Source organism: Colias philodice, chromosome 1 (assembly GCF_061535455.1).
Source record: "Colias philodice isolate Cphi_HAF_F1 chromosome 1, ilColPhil1 Martin Lab GWU primary, whole genome shotgun sequence".
In the NCBI taxonomy this organism is placed as follows: domain Eukaryota; kingdom Metazoa; phylum Arthropoda; class Insecta; order Lepidoptera; family Pieridae; genus Colias; species Colias philodice.
In genome coordinates, this window is record NC_143086.1 from 13,674,433 (window position 1) to 13,689,511 (window position 15,079).

General features: G+C 33.5%; 2 protein-coding genes and 1 long non-coding RNA gene across 4 annotated transcripts; 2 read left to right on the forward strand and 1 right to left on the reverse strand.

Moving 5' to 3' along the window:
* Nucleotides 1–440: 440 nt before the first annotated feature.
* Nucleotides 441–1,531, reverse strand: LOC149491456 (uncharacterized). 2 transcript variants are annotated; one of them, XR_016316150.1, is made up of 3 exons: nt 1,245–1,531; nt 1,057–1,118; nt 441–982 (listed from the first exon to the last, which is right to left on the reverse strand). It is a non-coding gene; the product is annotated as an uncharacterized LOC149491456 (long non-coding RNA). The 2 variants fall into 2 exon arrangements; XR_016316151.1 differs by having other exon boundaries at nt 1,057–1,136.
* A 2,946-nt stretch (nt 1,532–4,477) lies between these two features.
* LOC149491457 (uncharacterized) lies at nt 4,478–5,596 on the forward strand. Its single transcript, XM_089699691.1, has 2 exons — nt 4,478–4,682; nt 5,376–5,596. Exons 1-2 carry the CDS (start codon nt 4,478–4,480, stop codon nt 5,594–5,596), a joined length of 426 nt encoding a protein of 141 aa, XP_089555817.1.
* Nucleotides 5,597–8,879: 3,283 nt separating this feature from the next.
* On the forward strand, nt 8,880–14,705 carry LOC149491458 (uncharacterized). The gene is made up of 5 exons (XM_089699698.1): nt 8,880–8,928; nt 9,149–9,291; nt 12,108–12,221; nt 13,821–13,913; nt 14,585–14,705. Exons 2-5 carry the CDS (start codon nt 9,256–9,258, stop codon nt 14,681–14,683), a joined length of 342 nt encoding a protein of 113 aa, XP_089555824.1. The 5' UTR covers nt 8,880–8,928; nt 9,149–9,255; the 3' UTR covers nt 14,684–14,705.
* The last annotated feature ends 374 nt before the right edge of the window (nt 14,706–15,079 follow it).

Below are 15,079 nucleotides of genomic sequence, written 5' to 3' on the forward strand. Positions count from 1 at the left end.
TGTATTATAAACATTAAATTAAGTTTACTTTCTAACAACAAAAATACATAATATTAGCTAATGTGAAAGCGAATCAACCAATCATCCCACAAAAATGAAATGTGCACACAAATATTCATCCAAATCGGTTCATGTCATTAGGAGGAGTGACTGCAGCGCCATCTTCCGGGCCCAATTGTGTTTCCAGATCACCCAGGAACTCAATTTAATATACTTACACAAAATTTTTCGAAATGAAAACTCACATTACTATGTAAATATGAATATAAACCTGTTTTATTACTAAGCAATTTCCCACACAGGTGTAGTAAGTATAAATGAAATAAATATCAACATCAAATTCTTTATACAACATACTTATCTACCACCTTCTAAGAAATGTAATTCTTGAAATTATTTCGTATTTTTGCACGCCTCATAAGCGAAGCGTTGAGGTGGGTACTACTGTCACTTCGCGCAAAACATCTGATTTTTCAAACTTAAAATGTCTTTATGTATCATACATTGCACTTGTAAGATAATACATACACACACATATTAAGAAAAAACACTATTTTTAACGTTCATGATATTTTTGATGTCATTTTTGTTATTTAAACTAGTTAAAAAACAGTTTAAAAAAGTTCTGTCTTGGACGTCCGTGTGTCTGTATGTGCGGATCCTTTTTCTTGTTAACACGATAGCGACCGAAATACTTTACTAATCGAGTCTTTTTTTTTCTCTTACGCTTGAGTATGCTCAGGAATAGAACCCTTTCATTTTTCAGGGTCTGATTCGATGTGGTTTAATTGTTATTAAATAAACAAAAATAATAATTAATAAATATTTATTAAAAAAAAATTATGAGGCGTGCACTTTTGGATTTTCCAAATTATTTTTAAATATAATACTACTCCAATGAGCTCCTGTTCCATATTATGTCCGCCATACTTCCACTAAGTTCACCATGATTTTTTATTTCTTTGCACTTTGTTGCTTTTTGCTAAAAATGGAATCATGCGATAAAACCAGTAGAGCTTTGATAACATACATTTTTGACTGAATAAAGGTACTTACGAAGGAGTGGATTCACATTGTGAACAATCTGTGGGTTTATTTTCCTTCTGGATTCCGGATTTCTGAACAGATTATTTATGCTATAAATGAAAAAATCTAACACATTCGTTATGTACTTAAAACAGGGGTACATATCAAACATCGTCTATAATACAATTATCATCAAATTTAAAATAAAACCAACTTACTTCATTAATTTGTTCCAATTGTAAGCATTCTTTTTCCTCCAACCTTTATGTTTCTTCTTCTTATTTTCTTTATTGTCCCCATTTGTCTCATTTTGTCTTATCGTGTTGTCACCCTTTTTTACGATTGCGCGAGCGACACAAGTTCCCCGTGTGACGGCCGTAGCGGGAATGACTCGTGCAGCGATCGGGGTAGGAAGGTGCAGGGCGGCTCTCGATATATTGGCTGGTCGCGCGCTAATTTCAAGTATTTCTTGTTTATTTCAAAACCATCGCATATTTCAAAATTCTAACACCATAGAAATCTAAATAACAAGACACTAGAAGTCGTAAGCGTGCGTGACCTTGTCGCCACTCAGGTGATTTGCACAACACCAGTGCATTCGTCACTGTTCAGTTGCTCTGGAGACGTATGAGTGTATACATGGTGTGTTTCAGCAATTCCCATTGCGGAAATTCTTCCACAAGTTGTAATTATACTTATAAAGGAATAATATTTCATCGGAAAATATTTTTTTTTAGAAATAATGCCGTTTTTCCTTAAAATTATAGAATATTTACAAGTACTACGAGCGTCACCATAGTAATCGAAATAACAATGAATGACACAGTCGACCATTCTTATTATCACGTTTGTTCGTATTGGAGCAAAGTCTCATATACTTAGGGATGTTATTCTAAAATAAACCGTAAATTCGTGCGTTAGGATACATATTCAAAAGCTTAATTTAATAGATAAGTTAGTTTTCACTAAAATCAAGCTGTCCAATAAAAGGCATAGTTTACTTGTGTGTACTGTTTAGCTTTCGGTTTGAATGTGTTGATTTTGGCGACAGCGGTTTTCATACGAATTATGACATTTTAGCACTTCTATGTGTCTTGTTATTTAGATTTCTATGTCTAACACGGTAGACGTATAGGTTGTATATTTTATAGTTAATATCCAAAAAGTCGTAACTTTACGTTTGTTATTTTGAAGATGCCAGAGATTAAAAAAAAATAACAATGATAACTTTGTATTTTTTTTCTATCGAGAAAATATCATGGAATCATGTTTCTAAAACGGTAGACGTATTGTGTTACTATTGAACTTTCTTGTCAAGAATTTTCATCACGACAACTTTAATAATATAAAAATTACGAAGGTTTGAAAAGGGCCGTAAATGTTAGAAAAATTAATTCATCACCTTAACAAATTTCAGTCGATTCCAATCCCAGGTTATCTACTAGTAGTACTTTCAATTCTTGTAGTTTTACAAAATTCCATCCTTCCAAGTTGGAAGAATCTCCACGTCGTGAAGGCGGTTGCAGCTATGAGTTATATCAGGTTCGTATACCATTGAAGGTTCTTTTCTCTTGGCTAATATAATAGATCACTATCTGAAATACTATTGAACCGATTTAGATTTATTTTTTATCAGTTCAAGTTCATCCCGAGATTAATAGTCGCATAATAGCATAGTCGGATATACCTAAGTTACCGAAAAATGAATAAATATTATTTTTCCAACTAGAATCTTTGTTAGTAGGACTCTGTCCGCCTGTTACGTTTTATAACTGAAACTATCCTTGCTCAAGGACTTACCTATTTTTGGTCAAGCAAAATTAAACATACTATTATACTTATGGATGCAAACGATAATACGCATACGAAGCAAGTCGCCAGCGGAAATTATTTATTGACACACTATTATGTACCTACTTGTTTTATGTAGTCGTGTCGCAGATGAACCCGCGGGCAAAATCAATGTATATCATGCGTTTTTATTATGATGCATGACCGCCTCCTTGGTAGGTACAGTTGTTGACGCGTGAGCGTAGCAGCGAGGGGTCCTGGGTTCGATTCCCGGTGGAGACGAAGAAAAATGTAACGGTCTGGTAGGACACAGAAGGTTGATCATCTACCCGCATGTCCCTCAATTTTCGTATACCTTCGGTTGATAAGTCATAGTAGTTCTTTCCCTGTTGGGCTAGTGACAAGGAAATTGCTTGAACATTGGACAATACATGTGTATATTGAGACAATACGTACTGTGATTTTCTTCAAGAATTATGATTCGTCTATTAATCCATCAGTCCTCGGAATCACAGACACAATAGAAAATCTATTGTGTCGCGCCCCGATCGGGGCTTACGGTGGTCAATGGGTTAATTAATGTCCTCACGTCTTTGAAATCTGCTCAACGAACCCCTAAAAAACCCGCATCTAATCCCCAAAAAGTTACTTATCGATTGGGGTAGTTTCATTTTAGTTTCAGCGCCATCTATAGAGTTGCTTGAAAAATAATTATATTCCCTGTTACGTTAAATAGGTACTTATCCAATAGAATAGTCACTTGTATTTAGTGTCGAGTCAAAAACTGGAAACTGATAAAAGCTTTCAAAGCCATACAATAGTTATTTTGTATATTTAAAGATGTCGCTATTTTTAACGTGCACTCGTTTCTAAAACGTACCTATAGATGTCGCTATTCTATACAAACACAGAATATTATACATAATATATTATTATTAGTCTGTGTACAAACTTTTGAATGTTTTCTTTAGGAAATAAATTTTCAGTTTGCGTGTAGATGTCGTCAAAGATGTCGTGTATGTTTCTAAATTTATCACATATTTACTTGTGTAATTTATGTAGGATGTGTAATTTATCATAAATATCTAGGAATCACAGGCAACTCGGAGAATAGAAATTTATAATGATATTATGCAATGTGGTTTAAACACTGCATATTACATAATAATAATAACTAATAATATATACAAACTTAAAATATTCACACACATATATATTATTATTTATATTTATACAAACTTATACTTTCTTTTTGATATCCAGGCACATACAGTACATTATGCAAGAAATCGAAAAAAGTGAAAATCATTTTTTCCAGCGTCTGTTATTCATTTTCATTATTCTATCGATCTAGACAAGATCTAGACACATATTATTAATTTATTATCATAAATGCTATGAAACCCACACGAAACCTTTATTAGTCAGTGACCAGTGTAGTCTTCTTCTATGAGTGTTCTTATTCCACTATTCATCTAAGCACTATTCTATGTCCTCTTTTCTGAAATCTGAAGGATATTTTGACATGATTTTGACACAAAATTTATGCAACATTTCCACTATACAAATTGCATTCAAAATTTCTCTTCTTATCAATTAAACCAAAGAGTCAAATGAAAGTTATTTAATGTTACAAAAAGTGCTGCAAATTTTATTCATTATGCTATTCATTTCTCCTTATAGATCATCTTGTGATGAAAACGAATATGAGTTAGAAAACAAGCCTCTCTTGAAACCTGATGAAATTATTTACCTAGTCGCTGAAGAAATTAGGAATATCAAACCAAATAATAAAAGATTCAGTCGAAAAGGGCAAAAAGAAACTACTCGAATGATGCGAAATGAATACCCTGAAGATGTAGCAGGTAATTAAAAATTGGCAAGGGATGCTTTTTACTTTATAAACATGTCGTGGGCGTGTATACCTTAAAAAAAATTGGCGCTGTGTGTGTTGGAATGCATTTGTGCAATGCTGAACTGTGGAATGGGAAAATTCGAAATTTTCATTTTAAATTTACTTGTCTGCTGAAATCCAGACTTGGTAAAATATCATATCTAAAAAATTTCATTGACATATGCGCTGAATAAACCCAATCTAATTTCTATTACATATTTGGAGTGAGATACAAGAGCAGACTTAAAGCTAAATATTGATAGTTTAGAAAAAAGTTGTAAAGCCCTCGTTTCCGCAAGGAAACATTGGCATGCGACGTGTTGTACAACATGTAGTTTAATACAATAAGTTTCACTTATTGAACAACAAAGACAACGTTGCACAACACTAACGTTGTCGTTGTTGAGCGTCACGTGTTGCGTGCCGAATGTATCAAAATGGAAAGGCTTTATTATCTCTAGAGTGTCCCAGGCAAGTCAGCCGTTGAGCTACTCGATTCTCCCCCATGAATGCGATGCGATTTTTCCTAGCTTAGATGTTATGTGTTTTTTCTTATATTTAACTGTCTGTATAGGTTTATACAGAACAAGAAACCTATACAGAATGCTCTAGGAAAGACCGTCAAGAGGCTACTTACTCTTAAATATCTTGTTGTAATTTCCAGTCACGAACGAGGAGGATCTAACGAAAGCGCACAAGGTGTGGAGCCGCTGGGGGAAGTGGGGCGAATGTTCGGTGACGTGCGGTGACGGCGTCATCTCCCGGTGTCGCCTATGCGTTGCTGGCCGGTGCGCGCCCGGCGAGGTGGAGGAGCAGCACCGGCCGTGCACTCGCACGCCTTGTGTTACTGCCTTCGATGTGAACGAACCTTTAGAGACTGAATAGTATTGCTAGAGATAAATACAAAATAGGAATGTGAATGGGAGGTCTTGTGTGGCCTTCGAACTTTTAGACTGCGTTTCCGCCAGAGATGTGCAAGGATGCGTAGCGAGGGATGTTTGTAATAGTATCGACCAATAGTATCGCTTCAAACGCTTAATTAAGGGATATGATTGGTTCTTTACCAAAATCTATCGCTACGCACACCACATATACTACGCATACAACATCCTCGCATCTCTAATGGAAACAGCCTCAGAGGCCGAAATGGGTAGAAAATAGGAAGGTGCATGGGTGATGATGAGGATGTTAGTTATGAAGTTCCTGGGGGTAGAGGTTTGGAGTATACTATGCAGGGGTTGTTAATGCCTAATTAAGTGGGCCCAAGCTTTAAATGTGGATAATTGAAAGGTCGATAACATATGTCTTATGACAATTTCTAAAGGGCTGTACCATTGTGTATGATTTTCAACTAAGTAAAGGGCTCTATATAATTAATTGCCCATTATATTATGCTAGTAGAATTTAGATAGTTAAATTGTTACTGTTTCATAGATATTGAGCCTTACTTGTAATTACGTTATTTGTAAGGTTTCATAAATAAACACCTTTTGTATATTTGCTCAGTGTATTTATTTTCCTGTGAGATAAGAGAGAGAGAATAAAGAGAAAAAACCACACCTTATAAGAAGTTCTCAATATTTTCACGTTACTTTTGCTTTAAAATACATGCTGACTAAAGGACTCTTTACACGTAGTTTCTGTAACAAGGGGCCTTAGACAAAGTAACAATTATAAAACGATAACGAAGTTAGAAAAGGCAAAAATGTATGGGATTGACATACGCCGCGTTAGATCACGTGGTCTATCTAATGTCAGTCCCATACATTTTTGCCTTTTGTTATCGTTTTTTAATTGTTACTTTGTCTAAGGCCCATGTTTATCATTTTGACGACTTACAGTGAATTTGTTAGGGGAGACCTGTTTGTGCAGCTATACAATGACTTCTGACAATGAATAGTGTTACTGAAGATCAAACAAACTTTTCTAAGAATCAGCAAAGTACCGTATGTAAAAATCAGTTTTCAGTAGGTATCCAGGTTTCATTGTTGATAACTGCAAGACGAGTGAACCGTGTTGTTGTAATTTCTAGAAAATGAACTGCTTTCCCGTTATATTTATATTACTTTTAATTTTTGATATCGTATCTTTATTGGAAAGTAAGTATATTTGACGATTATATTCTTAAAATTATTCAAAACTAATACCAAATAACTTAAAACACCGTCGAATCTTGCATGATCTAATCTTACACTTGTGGAACAAAATCTATAGCGAGATTTAACAGGACTCATCGCAATTCGCAACCATGCGCCATCTATATTTGCCTAATGTAAAATATTATGTAAGCTTAAGGGCCGATTTTTCAATCTTCTTCTTATATATAAAAATGAATCGCAAAATGTGTTGGTAAGCGCATAACTCGAGAACGGCTGAACCGATTTCGATAATTCTTTTTTTATTATATTCCTTGAAGTACGAGGATGGTTCTTATGTAGAGAAAACGTAAACATGTACCACGGGCGAAGCCGGGGCGGACCGCTAGTGCTTGGATAAAACTTATCCGTCCAATAAAGTATTACACGATAGTATTAAAATGTCACGTAAACTGTCAAATACAGGCAATTAGAGTACGTTTTTAAAAGTTTTAACCAAGCATTGAAAAATCGGCCCTTAAAACATTTGTGTCTCTTACCTTTTATTATGATTTAAAAAGACAACAATAAGATACTGTGGTCTTAACTAATTTTAATTTAAATGTAAACTATTTTTAAAATACAGAGAGGGAAAAAAGGCCTTTTTCTTTTTAACTGCCTTAAAAAAAAGGGGAGATTCTCAATTCGACCGTAATGTGTGTTCGCGGATAACTACGTCGTTTATGAACCGATTTTGATTTTTTTTTGTTGGAAAGGAGATACTTCAAGGGTGGCCCCATGATAAGGAAACCAGGATCTGATGATGGCATCCTAGAGAAATTGAGGGGAGCTTTCAAAAATTGTAGTGGTGACTAGTGCGTTTGTAAATTTTTTGATTAAGTATTTTAAGGCACTACAAGTTTTAGGTCTGGAGTCGCTCTGATGATGGAACCGAAAGATATTCGAGGGAACTCCTCAACGGTTTACAGCAGTTACCTTGTGTTTGGGTTTGATTAATTTATATTGATGAGAAATTTACACCTAGATGGGTTGTGACTGTTATAAGGGGTCTGATCACGGTCTGATGATGAAGACGAAGAACAGTTAAGACAGTTAAGGGAACTCCGCATCTGTTTACAGTAGGTTTCTTGCGTTTGGATTTAAATTATATATTGATTAAAACTTTGCACCCATCTGGGTTACAAGTGCCATTATAGGTCTGACCTTAGATAATCGAGGGAATTTAAAAATCGGAGTATTATATTGGTCAACTAACAATTATGTTGATGAGTAGTAATAAGCAACATACACCTGTCCTTTGGTGAAAATTTTAACCGACTTCAAAAAATGGAAGAGGTTCCCAATTCGGCCGGTATATTTTATGAATGTACACCGATTTCGCCGAGGTTTCTGAACCGATTTATATGATTCTTATTTTGTTTGACGCGGAGTAGTTTCGAATTGGTCCCATAAAAATGACTTTGGGTAGGCCCAGAAGTTTTTATTTTGTAAGCATATTTTGTCTGATCTCGATGGCTTAATTGAAATCTAGCAAGTAACTTTGATTCACTTCGCGGTTACCGTTTGAGCTGAAAATATTGTATACGTACCTACATGTAACTTTTCTTTTATTTCTAAATTGGATAGCGATGAAAAATTATTATAATATAGAGCTGATTTGATGATGGAATCGGAAGGTGGTGGAATTAATTGACTCAATTTTATCGCGTTTGGGCTCGTTTGATTCGTGTTAACGAGCACTTTTGTGCGGGTGGTAACTACAATCCTCCAGGTTCCAATATAGGAAGGCCAGAAAGTGGCCATAGTAACTATTTGACAATACAAAAATACACTAAAAAGTATTAAATAAAAATAACTACGTTAAAAAATCGACTTCAAAAACGGAAAAGTAAAAAAATAAAAAAAGATCTGATATTATTAATAACTACATATTATTTAGATGTGCTATTTACTAAATACTTAAATAGGTTTGAAGTCGGTACCAAGCCTTAAACAAGCTAGTGACCACTAATGCCTTCAACTAGCTCCTACCTTTTACATAGTAGAGTGACAAGCACTAAGCACTTAGTATTAAGCCCGTGTAAACCGGACATAATGAAATCAAAACTACTTACCTACTACGTAAGTTTCACATTTTTTATGCTGTTTTTTGTTTTCCTTTTTAAAATTGCATTAGAATTGTGAATGTGTAAATTTCAACTTATTCTGGCGGTAAAAAGTATCCTATATGACTCTCTAATCTCCACACAGGCATAAAATTTATACTTACCACAATATAATCACTCCGTTTCGATGGGAAAGAAGATAAAAAATAATAAACCTTTTCAATTTGATTTCACAGCAACGAAAGAGCCTCCAAAAGAGACCACCTCAGTGAGTTTGTACAAAATATCACTAAGTGACTATCACCCAACTCCAGACACTTGGGACTCGAAGCGGGACAAAATTATGAAGTCACTATGGGTTTACCGACCTCCTTCATTGGTATTTGATTATTTACTTGATATTTATATAATAGACTTAAAATATTATTGTAGATTGAGTATCTACAATAATAATTTAAGTTAGCTAGTGCTAAGTAACGTTTAAATGGCTGTTATGATGAATGAATTTTTGGAAGCAATTTTCTTAATTTTTCATTCCTTAAGGCGAGGTTTTTTAACTTTTACACACGACTGGCAATGTGTAGCGGGTGTTGATAGACAGGCAGTGGGACATCGTTACACTTTTCGACGTTCGTAGTTTAGACCATATTTGCATCTATTAATAATAGGAGTCTAGTTAAAAATCGAAAGACCGGGATTTAATGGTAAATTTTCAAACCATTATTTCTAAAAAAGCATTTTTCGTCAATTCTCAATTCTCGATACCTCGCCTGAAGAACTTTTCACGTAAAGATAAAAATGTATTGTATTGAATTGATTATGATGATTATTTGATGGATGAAATAGGTTATTAGACTATTTGACTGACCGGTTGGCTTGGTTGGTAGAGGCCCTGCCTTCCAAGCCTGAGGTCGTGGGTTCGATTCCCACCCGGGGTAAATATTTGTGTGATGAACATAGATGTTTGCTCTGTGTCTGGGTGTTAATTATCTATATAAGTATTTATTTAAAATTACACATGTGTTTATCAGCCATCTGGTTTCCATAACACAAGCGAAAGCTTAGTATGGGATTAGGTCGTGCCGTGTCACTGTGTTTCATTAGATCAAAAAAATTTCCCTGTGCTGTTTATTGTATTTATCGATCAAGGGATGTATTTTTAATGTAAGAGTAGAACACCCACGTGTCAATTTCTTATACTTTATTTAAAAAAAAAATGACAAACTTTAGGTGAATTTTTCATGAAAAATATTGAAATGTATTCTGAAATCGTAACTGTCTAAGATATTTATTTTAAATAAATATAGACTTATAAAGCATCTTTGGGCGCATATTATCCAGTTTTTATTTTTTGAAAACTACCTCCGAATACCGAGAAATATATTTTTTTCAGATTTTCGTTTTTATTTTTTTTCTCCCTAAAAACGCAAAAGTGCGGCTTGTCACTAGCATAGAATTATTGCTCGTAATAAGGCCTATCACTCATAAAAAAACCACGCCGCACTATTGCGGTTTTTAGAAGGAATCCAATTTCTAAACATAGTGTAAGGGTTGTCAATAAATTTGACCATCATTCTTTTTATTTTGTTTTGTACTATATTTTTTACCATATTACAATAAATGAGATATTTAGGCAGGAAATCTAATGACCTGCTTGGGGAACCTTTTTTTAATTTTTTTTATTTATACTAATTTTTTTTAAATAAATAAATATTATAGGACATTATTACAATTAATATATAAATTCGGGCTTGCGATGTGATAAGTATGTAAGTTATATCTCTTTTTATTCCTTGTATATCCACACTTAGAAAAAAAAAACTGGTTTGACCTTTTGGCGACAACCCTATATTGTGTTTTTTGACCTTTTTGAAAATAGCGTATTATTCCCAAAAACCGCAATAGTGCGGCGTGGTTTTTTTATGAGTGATAGGCCTTATTACGAGCAATAATTCTATGCTAGTGACAAGCCGCACTTTTGCGTTTTTAGGGAGAAAAAAAATAAAAACGAAAATCTGAAAAAAATATATTTCTCGGTATTCGGAAGTAGTTTTCAAAAAATAAAAACTGGATAATATGCGCCCAAAGATGCTTTATAAGTCTATATTTATTTAAAATAAATATCTTAGACAGTTACTATTTCAGAATACATTTCAATATTTTTCATGAAAAATTCACCTAAAGTTTGTCATTTTTTTAAAAATAAAGTATAAGAAATTGACACGTGGGTGTTCTACTCTTACATTATAAATACATCCCTTGATCGATAAATACAATAAACAGCACAGGGAAATTTTTTTGATCTAATGAAACACAGTGCGTGTGTGAAAATTGTCCTGAAATATTTATTTATTACTAGCTTACCGCCCGCGGCTTCGCCCGCTTTGTGTAAAACCTAATTATAAATGATATACTAAAACCTTCCTCTTGATTCACTCTATCTATAAAAAAAAACCGAATCCAAATCCGTTGCGTAGTTTTAAAGATAGCATACATAAGGACATAGGGACAGATAAAGCGACTTTGTTTTATACTATGTAATGATTTATTATTATTTATTATGTTACTTTCATTAAATACATTAACGGTTAACCGGTTGAATTATTTCATGAACTGAAATGTATTTTAACAGAACGTTTTAGTATTAATGTAATATTAATGTGATGCTTATCAAACCAACTATTATTATTATTATGATTTTAGTTTGATTAATTATTCGTATTAGAAAGAAAGAAAGAAAGAAAACGTTTATTTAATGGCACATAGCCTCACAAGTAAATAATGAAAACAATTTATACAATACTTATATGGTATTAAAAATACACATTGAAGTGTGTAGTCTGTGAAGCATGATGCCATTAAAAGGGATTAAGTAAATAAATATAATTAAAACATACATGATTACAATGAAATCTATACTAATATTATAAAGCTGAAGAGTTTGTTTGTTTGAAGGCGCTAATCTCAGGAACTATTGGACCGATTGGAAAAATTCTTTCGGCGTTAGATAGTCCATTTATCGAGGAAGGCTGTATATTATCATCACGCTTAGACCAACAGGAGCTGAGCACAGCTAGTGTAAAATATTAAAAGATCTATGCGTTCATTATACCTACTACAATTAATTCTGGTAATGTGAAAATTAAAGAATATAGCATTAACTAAACTTTATTCATAAATAATTCTGTTTCACAGCAGACGCAGTTATTAGAAGATCGTGATGTTCAACAAGTGGCCTTTAAAGCACCCCATTTGTTGACGAGACTGGCAAAGCCGTTTGAGTTTGGTGCTGATCCTTATTTTAGTAAGGTATGGTTTATTTATATTTATACTTTATTAGACTTCATAACTAAATTATATACCTACTAATTATAGTATTGTTTTACGTGGTAATACCATCCTCATCATCATGAATCACTCTAACTCTAAAAACAAAAGTGAAACTTCTTTTGCAAGATTCAAAGACACCAAAATCGTCGCCTTACTCCATGACATGACGGTATTGCCATGACGCGACCTTGATCTTTTACTCTCAACGCGCCTAAATAAAAGAATTATCAATTAAAAAAACCCCATCAAAATACGTTGCGTAGTTTTAAAGATCTCAGCATATGCATATACATATACGTATATATGCATGTATATTATATGGACAGAAAGCGTGAAGCTACATTGTTTTATACTAAATAGCGATGAGAGGTAGTTAGATTATTTTTAAGTTTTTGTGGACAAAAATATAGAAAAATATCATTACCATTGGCCTACGTTTAAAAATGAAGAGCATGCGTATAACATATTTATTTTACAAAAAAAAAAAAAACATTTATGCATTATAACTTTAAAATGTATTTGGTACCTATTATGTTTGACTCAAAGCTTCATTGTTTTGTGATTTTTTTTGGCTTTCTATTATTATGTGTAATGCAAATGTAGGAGTAAGGCTGCCTTAATCAGGTTTATGTACATTTATAGTAGTAGCACTTGTACACATAGTAAGTAGCTCTGGAGTCTGGAGACATTTTCACGTGTTAGTTCTTAAGGGATTGATTTGTTTACTCTATCTTGATTATCCTGTACGATAATTAATCAAGGATGATGTTTAAGAATTTGGAGAGAACTCGGATAAGTGGTACAGAGTGCTAATGTTTTCAATTCAAATTCAAATTCAAATTCGTTTATTCAAACTTAACCTAACCTTAGAGCTAAATACATTAGGTGGTAATTGTATAATGATAGGTATATATCAATCAACGGTTCGAGACTGGCATCTTTGCTAGGTTACCGAGTAGGTAACCTGTATTAAAGATATCAGTTCCTTCCCCATATAATTTATCTTATATATAAAAATGAATCGCAAAATGTGTTGGTAAGCGCATAACTCGAGAACGGCTGAACCGATTTCGATAATTCTTTTTTTATTATATTCCTTGAAGTACGAGGATGGTTTTTATGTAGAGAAAACGTAAACATGTACCACGGGCGAAGCCGGGGCGGACCGCTAGTATAATATAAAAAAACATCTCAAGGTGGTCATCACAACTTAGTCAACGAAATTGATTATTAAGTTCGAATATAAAGATAGATATTGTAGTCCAAATTTATAGAGTTCATGTGAAAATATTACAATTGGGACTCTACGGTTGCTAGAGTTAAGGAAATAGTAAACTAAATATGGAGTTTCTTGCCGGTTTTTCTCCATAGATACTGTTTTCCGAATCGGTGGTAAATGTTAAAATATGTAATGACGATTCGAAAGTGCTTCTAAAAGAAGTCTAATTGCATAAATAAATGTTTGAGTTTGAGTTTGATTTTGAATAAAACATTAAAGGGTTCTGTGATTAAAAGAGATCTAGAGTACCTACATAATTATATAGAACTTTGTTTAAATAAATACTAATTTTGTTTCAGGGATACTTTGAGCCATTCGAGAGAAGACACAGGCCAGTCACGCTTGTGGCTTTTAGAAAAAATGGAAAAAGTGGATACATGCCGCGTAGAAGTGTAAGTTTGATTTGTACCAAAATTATTGACAATAATAAGTTTCTATATTATGTTGAATTTGTAATGTTATAATTTAAATAGAGACCTTAACTCCACATCTACACTAAAGTAGGTAGATAAGAGTAATTAATAAAAAGCATCTAATAAAAATATATGAGGCTTGTGATTTTAGCGTAGCATTCCATATTTTTATTCAAATCTTCATAAAACTGTATCAAACCATACTCAAATTTTAAATAGCTACATTTTATAACTCGAATTAATATATCACCATAATCCATACTAATATTATAAATGCGAAAGTAACTCTGTCTGTCTGTCTGTTACTCAATCACGCCTAAACTACTGAACCAATTTTCATGAAATGTGGTATGGAGATATTTTGATACCCGAGAAAGGACATAGGCTACTTTTTATCCAGGGAAAATGACCCAATCCCGGAAATCCCACGGGAACGGGAACTATGCGGGTTTTTCTTTGACTGCGCGGGCGAAGCCGCGGGCGGAAACCTAGTCATAGATAATTATTGAATATACCTAATACTACTAGTACTAGTAGTGAGTACATTCATATAATCATAATATAATCTAGATCAATATAACATCCATACAATAATCTATATCCACACAATGTTTTTTTCAAGAAATGATTATCATAATTATTATTTACAGGTGACAAAGCATGATTCATCTGAAATAGCGGAACTCCAGTCGCCTTACAATGAAATTGGGAGCCTCTGGCAGGAAGAACCAAGCGTGTACAGTACTTAAGTCGTAAAATAAATAGATAAAGCTTATGTTTGTTTTATTTATTTCCTGATTAGCGTGTTTGTTTTATAAACAGTTCTACGAATTTAAATAGTCATCGTAGTAAAAGAAAATTATATTGTACCTATAGTTTGCTAGATAATGTTATTAGGAAAAGTTTTATCTTATTATGTTCACTGTCTAGTGTTAGACGGTGGCTAAACAAGTACAAAATCACACAAATACAAAGTAGGTCTAAGAAGAACACATTTGTCATTACATCTGATTGATTTCACGAAAAATGATACACGAGCATCGGCATTGGCCTGGTAGCCTTTTGGATGGGAAGTCAGCAGATAATCCACCAAAGAATCCGGATCACTCACTCAAACAACTACCTACGACTTACTACCACATACT